General features: G+C 39.3%; 1 protein-coding gene across 3 annotated transcripts in view; it reads left to right on the forward strand.

Moving 5' to 3' along the window:
* sytl5 (synaptotagmin-like 5) overlaps window positions 1-7,118 on the forward strand; it is a 28,107-nt gene extending 20,989 nt beyond the window's left edge. For 2 of the 3 annotated variants that reach the window (XM_008275553.1, XM_008275554.1), the window contains exons 14-16: window positions 1,031-1,169; window positions 2,429-2,637; window positions 4,424-7,118. In XM_008275553.1, coding sequence (XP_008273775.1) covers window positions 1,031-1,169; window positions 2,429-2,637; window positions 4,424-4,566 — 491 coding nt within the window. In that variant the 3' untranslated portion in view covers window positions 4,567-7,118. Of the gene's footprint in view, window positions 1-1,030; window positions 1,236-2,428; window positions 2,638-4,423 lie in introns of those variants that run through there. The other variant, XM_008275555.1, reaches the window with a different exon arrangement.
* The last annotated feature ends 1,069 nt before the right edge of the window (window positions 7,119-8,187 follow it).

Here is an 8,187-nt window from a genome sequence, read left to right on the forward strand (position 1 = left end):
AAATAGAAAGAACAGAACACCTTTTAGAAGGGTTTCTTCAATTGCAATACAAAGTTTTGTCATATTATTAGCAAACACTATTGGTTGCAACACGTAAACTCTTTGCAAACCTTCTTAGAGAACGTTTTTGCCTTGTGTATCACTGGATAAAATTACCATCTCAGGCCTCTATAAATGATTCAGCAGACTGTTTTGAAATTTAAAACATCTTGTTGCGGAATGAGAAATTCCGATTGGACTCTTAAGGCGAAACAGAGGCTGCTATGCATCCGACCACGCTGTCGACACTCGGTCGTGGTCGCATCCTGTGTGCCGCTGCCGCAACCATTGAACCTCTGGACGCTGTCTGCCACAGTTCAGTTTGATTTATTTATGCAGGCAGCTCTCACACTCGCCACTGTGCGTTATATAAGACGCTCATCGCGGGCATGTAGAAGGAATATCTGCGTTTTCATTTAGGTTTCTGAGATATTCAAACATCTTGAGCTGAGTTCAGAGCAACAGACCACCACACCAGATCACAGGAGAGATATGACGCTCCTTCCTCATTTATTTAAAGCTTCACCAGCTTATATTGAAATCATTATTAGTGGCTGTTTTAACTCGCGTGGTCATGAGTGATGTCAGAGTGAATTATTTTGATTGTTGTCATCCTGCTTAATACAGTTTGTTGTCGAGTCTCTCTTGCTGAAGAGGTCATTAATGAATCCACCCTCTGGCCTAAAATGCTTCTTATATCTGTCTAACTCAGATATGCAGATATTTAGAGTTTTTATTCATTTATGTTTGCTGACACCTGAAAGTAGGTCAGCATTCTTTGTTTAAAAGTAAAACGTGCAGGCTCATCATCATAAGTACATATCTATGTACATAAAAGATGCATGCGTGTCTGTGTGCGTATGTGTGTGAAGCACTTTACTACATACTTGTTTAGTTTCTTAAGTGTTACTCAACTAAAGTCGAACTTACACACTGATGAGTGTTTGTTCTGTTTCTGTCTGCTTCCTCCTCCTCCTCTTACCTCCAACAGTGAAGAAGAGTTTCCTGAAAGGCAAGAAGACGAGCAGCTTCACTCTGCCTAAAGGAGGCATGGTTGAGCTGCTGGTCAAAGGAGCCAAAAATCTCACCGCTGTCAAGTCTGGAGGCACTTCGGATCCTTTTGTCAAAGGGTGAGTCGCTGCCTTCAGGGGATGAAAAAGTCAGTGGGCAGAAGTTCTATGAAGGGCAACATATTTGTAAAAACTCACTTTAAAGTCGTGATTCTTGGCCATTATATACAGACTGTTAAATATTGTTTCCAGTGTGGAAAAAGACCAATAAATAGCTGCTGTTTTTAACTCCAAATCATCCACATCATGCATGGATTATAAGAACTGTCTGGACACAGACATGTAAAAAGCAACCAACCAGACAACTACAAACAGCTGCATCATTTAAAGCTGTTTTTGTGTGTCTTTGTGATTGTTCATGTTCATTTCTAATCACTTTACAGACATTTTGCTCCATTCGACACCATTTATAGCCATTTTGCAGCTTTTTTTTGGGATAATTTAGCTTCTCTGTGATCGTTATGTGTCTCTCAGGAGTTGATGTGTGTCTTTTTGTGGTTGTTTTCAGTTGTTTGTAGCCATTTTGTGGCTTTTCGTACTCGTTTTTGCATCTATTTGCAATAATTTTATATCTATTTGTAGTTGTTTGCACCTCTTGCTAGTCTTGTGTTTCTGTGATTGTTTTGCGTTTCTTTGTTGTCGCTTGTATTTGTATGTGGTGGTTTTTCATCTCCTTATGAGTGTTTGTTGCTTTTCACATTCATTTTGTATCTTTGAATAGTCATTTTGTAGTGTGTTTCACCATTGATATTTTCCTTTATAAGTCTGTTGCTTCTTCTTTTTGTGGTGGCTTTGTGTCTGTTCTGTAGTCATTCTTGTGCATCTGTGTAGACATTTTGAGCAGACTCTTTGTCGACATTTTGCAGCAGTTTGTGATTATTTCCCATCTCTCTGTGATTCTTTTTTCTGTTTGTAGTTTTTTGCATTCCCATTGTAGTCCTTTTTTCCTTATTTTTTGGCTCTGTGTGATCGATATGTATGACTCTTTTCAGTCACTTTGCTTCACTTTATGTTCATTATCATTCTTAGTGCAGACATTTTATTCCAATTAGTAGTTGTTTTGTGTCTCTACGTGGTAATTTTTGTGCTTTTCTGTTACTCTTTGCAACCATTTTGCAGTTTTTTGCCATCATTTTGTGTGTGTGTTTTGAGTCTCTTTGTCATTTTATTGACTTTCCAACTAGAAATGTTAACAGTCACTTCACACAGACGCACAGGTCCAGAGACCCCTGTAGCTGCTCAGTAATCCATCCATGATACTAAGCCAAGATGTTTTAAAACAGGGAGCTTGAACACTGTGTTGTATCCTCTCCCCTCAGATACCTCCTCCCTGACAGCAACAAGTCAACCAAGCACAAGACAGCGGTGGAGCGACGCACCGTGAACCCACAGTGGAACCACACCTTCACCTACTGCGGCCTGCAGCCCGGAGACCTCAACAACGTCTGTCTGGAGCTCACGGTGTGGGACAAGGAGGCTTTGGCCAGCAATGTGTTCCTGGGAGGAGTCAGGCTGGGAGCTGGCACGGGTAAGGAAAAGAAAATAACCTGTAGACATTGTTAGTATATGACAAAAAACATTCACACATGTTTTTTCTCTTACAAGTCAAAGGCGTGCACAGAATTTCAAACAAGGTGGTTAAACATCTGAAATGGTGCTTGATAGCCTCAAAAGCTTTCCTCTGACTATGAGGAGCCTGAGATGCTGTGTGTATATCTACTGGAATGGTTGATTGTATGACTGTGGTGCTGTTACCAGCTTCAATTGTGACTTTTATTGACATACATTTTGAACATATTGGGGTTTTTGTGATCATAACTTTACAGATACAGTGTTAATATTACACAAAAATCCCGAAGACAATGTTACATCTCACTTATGTGGAAGCCAGATATCTGCAGCTGCACAGTGTGAAGCTGCGATTCTTCCTCCTGGCTATTGAGGCTGAAAAATAGTCAAAGGGAAAACAGACTGTGTGAGCTATGTGATTTGGGATTAATGCAAAGTGGAGCCTATTTTCTCTTGTGTTTTATATCTCATGATTATTTAAGAGTCATTTTAGAGTAATTTTTCTGTGAAATTGGTCACAAAACCATAAAACATTTAGATGTAGAGATAATCAAAAATCAAGAAGTTAGTTTTTTGGATTTCTTTAAAGGGATAGTTGGAGGACGAGTTCTGAACAAACTGAAAGCACAGCTTAAAGCAATACAATTAGTAAATCACAAAGGCTGCAGTTTGGGAGATAAATTATGCAGCATGTCTGACCCAGGGTTTATTTTTTATTAATATGACTTTAACTCGACTACAGAATGTGCAATCCAGTAGAATGACCTTTTTGTTTTATGTTTCCAGAAATGTTGTATTATTTTCATACAAAAATAGTTTATTTTTGTATTATTATTTCTTCATTTAACTCAACACAGCCCCAGCCTATCTCCTATCCCAAGTAAAATGTAATAAATACATGTTTGCAATTGCAATTTATCTTTTTTAATTCTCTCCTTTGCATTATAAAGATTATAGAGTAGTAAAATATTTAGATAGGGTTTCATGTGATGATGATCCATGTTTTAAAGTTATTACACAATAAGTAATGAACTGAAGCTTTAATAAAAAATGAAATTGCAAAATGCAATATTTGTTAAATTACAATTAGATAGTTTCCCCAAAATTATTCAGCTGTAAATTGGACATTTTTACAACATATGCTTATTTACAAGTGCAAAACGGAAACACTGACTCCAGAAAATCGCTGCAGGTGGCATAAAAATAATGCAGGAAGCTCATTTTTCATCACATTTTGTTTAAAATGTGTGCAAGTTTACTGTATGTAAACACAGAAGGCTGAAAATGTAATTGTGAAGGTAATTAAATGTATTTATTTTTGGACGCCTGTAGCTTATATCCAATTGTTTTATTTATTAATGTGCAGTATTTGTGAACAATTATAAAGTCTCATGTGAACACTAATGGTCTCCATGCAGGAGCTACAGATAGAAGTTAGTCTTTGGCTTCATCTGGTGCAGAAAAATGTATTGTGCATTGGGCCTTTTTAATAATTAATAACTAGCATGACTTTTTTTATATCATTGCAGCTGATTTTATTCTACTGTCACACATAATCTGTTTGCAAACCAACGTCCACTGACTGTGTATGTGCTCCATTTGTTACACTTCTGTCGTGTATACTGCGTAGAAATGCTTTATCTTCATCGTGTTATCTGAAGTTAAGAGAGTTTAAATGTCCTCAGGTCTCTCTGGTCGTTCTAACAAAGTAAAATAAAGGTTTTTGTGCCTCTTCTTCCTTTAAGGCAAAAGCTATGGGAACGAGGTAGACTGGATGGACTCATACGGGGAGGAGCAGCGGGTGTGGCAGCGCATGATCGAAAACCCAGAAGTCCCTCAGGAGTGCACTCTGATGCTGCGGTCCAGCATGCGCAGGGGCAGCACATGAACCGGGCCGACGCACAGGCCGAGAGGATAGAAGAGAATTGCAGAGGGAGAGGAGAAAGAGAAAGATGTGGCCTGGAGGTGTGAGGACAGAGCCGGAGAAGTGGAGCGGTCAAGAAAACAAAAAGAAAGAAAAGAGAAAACAGCTCATAAAGGAGCAGAGACCGTCCTGCTTCTTCTCCTGTCCAGACCCTTTCTCCCGTCCACTACAGCCAGTCATGCCTTACTCACTCATCCACGTGTGCCCCCTCCGCCCCTCCGAAGCATCTCGTCCCGACCAAGCACTGCTGTTTACTGCTGTTTATGTTGTATGTAACTTACTGTACCTTCTGAATAAGCACACGGTGACTCCTGAAGCGTCCGTCCTCGTCAGCGTGAGTCACTTCTGCATGTAGTTAGGGCCGACGGAGACCATTCGTGAGGCGTTTAGACGAGGCGCCGGTCAACAACATATAAACATTCCCTTTACAAGCAACCGAGCTGCATCCCGGTCTGAAGCACACGGTGACGCTGAGGTTCATCCCTGCATAAACTGTCAAGTACAGAGGTGGAAAGTGACTTGTTTTTGTACTGCTGTGCTACTCAAGAAGTACTTTTACTCGAGTTTATTAGTAAAAGTACAAGTTAGGAGTAGTAAAACGCTGTAAGGAAACTGAAAGAACGGACGCTGTTTTGAATTCAGTTCTGTCTTTGATGGTCTGCAAAGTGCTGACCATCTTTTCTTGATAAGCTTTTTTAATCACTTTATAAGGAAATTATTATTAAAATTAAGATCATTGGAGCACTGCAGAGTATCGTAAAGGCTGCTTTAGAATTCTTGTCTTTATGGTTAAAACAACACAAAATTAGGCAAAAGTAGAAATACTGATTTTTAGAGTATACTCAAAAACCAGGACATCAACTAACTTCAGAAAGCTTTTTTTGGTCGTTTGTTACTTTATCAATGAGATAAACAGCTTTCAAGTCAGATGTGGTGGATAAATTGTTAGAAAATGCAGTGAAATAGGAGGATGTCATCAGCAAAGAGTTTGTGGAGAACGAAAGCTTCCCTCATGAGACACTTGTGGTCCAAATCTGCTAGAAGGTCAGCCTCAGACTGCTCTCACGTAGCCGTAAAGTGGCTTATCATATGCAGTTGCGGTACCGTAGCATGTTTGTAAAGCAAGCTGTCTCCACCTCTTGTTGTAGCGTCTGACACAATTACAGATATGTGCAGCATCATTTCATCTGGTCAGAACTCTAATTCTGGATATCTGTAGTTACGTTTTGACTAGTCATTATTCCAGTTTGAGACATCAACAATGTCACTGGGCTAGGCTGCAACTCCAACTTAATTTAGGATATGTACAAAGTACAATGCAGATATATTGAATTATGGGGAGTTATAGATTTGTTAAACTAGAATTGTGATTAGTCAGAAATAAACTGTAGATATCTGGAGCTGGAATTACAAATACTCCTAATTCAGATATCTGAACTGTAGAATCTCTCATACACATGAATGGTAAAAGCAACATCATTTGTCCTAGTAAAAATGGTATTATGGCTATCTGAAATGACATTTGTGAACATGAAGAATGACATTATGGATATCCACAGTGAATTAAAGGAATGAAATTGCAAATATCTGCCATACATATCCAACCTAACTATTAAATGTTATACTGGAGCTCATTTTCAGTCCCAACAGTCTATTACATATTGTGCAGCCTAAATCCAACACTAGTTCTATAATAATCTAGTTAATAATTTATACCAATTGTGTCGCTGGTTTATTTCTTGTTGATTGATGATCTAAAAAGCACAAATTCTTGAGAAAGTGAAGGCAGTACTTGTAGTCAGTTACTTTCCTCCTCTGTTCATCAAAATATAAACTTAAAAAATGGATTTGTGGCACAAAGTCGAGACAGATCACACAACTTAGACTAGCTTCGATGTAAATTTGCATAACACTGTATCAGTGTGATAATAGAAACTGCATGGTAGTAGAGAAATCAGAGGTAGAAGAACAAAAGGTTCCATAAAGCACTGATACTGACATCACTTTACACAGAGAGGAAGGAGAAAGTGTGATTTGAAGTGAGTTCCCAGGAAGCCTGAGATGTGTCAGAGAGTGAGTCAGCTCTGAGGTGAGCTGCCTTCATCTCTGGTGGAGGCTAATAACAAGCCAGTGACAGTCGGGCGGTGACCTTGTCCCTGTCGCCGGGGGCTCTGTGGTCCACCGTCCTGTGATGAATCACGCGGTTCACAAAAAAGCGATTCTCAAGTTAAACCCCATGGAACCATTTCTCATGTTGAATGCCAATTTCGTTCGCTTGTCCTTGGCTAAAATCTGCTCTGAGCTCCCAGAGCCGATGGTTTCACAGGCACAGCTGAAGTAATAATACACGTGTTCATTGTCCAACATACTTGAGAAGCTCGTGCAATACCTGGTTACTGAAGAAGCTCTTGATGTACAGCATGAACTATCTCCGTTGTGTCTGGTTTCCGAGCCTATTTTGTCCCAAATGTGTTACAAGAATATTTTGAAATAAACGCATCTTTCCATAGACTGTATGTTGGAGTTTTCTTTTGTTGTTCTTGTTCAGAAATGTTCCCAGTATTAAACTATTTGCCTCCAATGTACTTGCTTGGATTTGTTGGGTTTCCATGTATAAATCTGTGGGCTATTTACCTTAGTTTAAATTAAACAGGTCGTTTGTGCTATAGGGCTGCAGTTGGTAGCACTGTTGCCTCGCAGCAAGAAGGTCACTGGTGCGCGTCCTGGTGGGGGTACTGGGATCTTTCTGCGTGGAGTTTGCATGTTCTCCCCGTGCAGCGTGGGTTCTCTCCGGGTTCTCCGGCTTCCTCCCACAGTCCAAAAATATGTTGAGGTCAACCGGTGATTCTAAAATTGTCCATAGGTGTGAATGTGAGTGTGCTTGGTTGTCTGTCTCTAAGTGTAGCCCTGTGATAGACTGGTGACCTGTCCAGGGTGTCCCCTGCCTTCGTCCTAAGTCAGCTGGGATGGACTCCAGCCCCCCACGACCCTAGTGAGGATTAAGCAGTGTATAGATAATGGATGGATGGATTTGTGTTATAGATTATATTGTAGGGTTTTAATCTTAATATTTAAACTGTTTAGACTGTTAAATTTGTATCATATATTATATTGGAAGGACTTGACCATAATATTTAAATTGGGTAAATTTGTATTATATATAACATTGGCGGATCCTCATCTTAATATACTATTTAGGTACATTTGCATTGTAAATTATTGTAGAGTCTTAACCTTAATGTTTGAATAATCAGTCAAATTTGTATGATACATAATGCTGCAGTGTCTTCACCATATCATTTTATCATGTAAATTTGTTTTATATGTAGCATTGTACAGTCGTAACCTTAATATTCAATCAGGTTAATTTGTATTATGTATATTATTGCTTTGTCACTCCAATATTTTAATTTGCCAGGAAAATTCTAACATTAAAAGTTCTGCATATCCTGTTGCAAAAATAGTGCTTCCTACTCAGACTCTTGATGACAAAAACAGGAGACTCACACACCACCCTCACACCTACAGCCAATTTACAAGCAAAAATGAACCTACCACGTCTGAAAGCAAAGCCAAAACATGGGC

The sequence above is a fragment of the Stegastes partitus genome, unplaced genomic scaffold, assembly GCF_000690725.1.
Source record: "Stegastes partitus isolate 25-593 unplaced genomic scaffold, Stegastes_partitus-1.0.2 Scaffold55, whole genome shotgun sequence".
Taxonomy (NCBI): Eukaryota; Metazoa; Chordata; class Actinopteri; family Pomacentridae; genus Stegastes; species Stegastes partitus.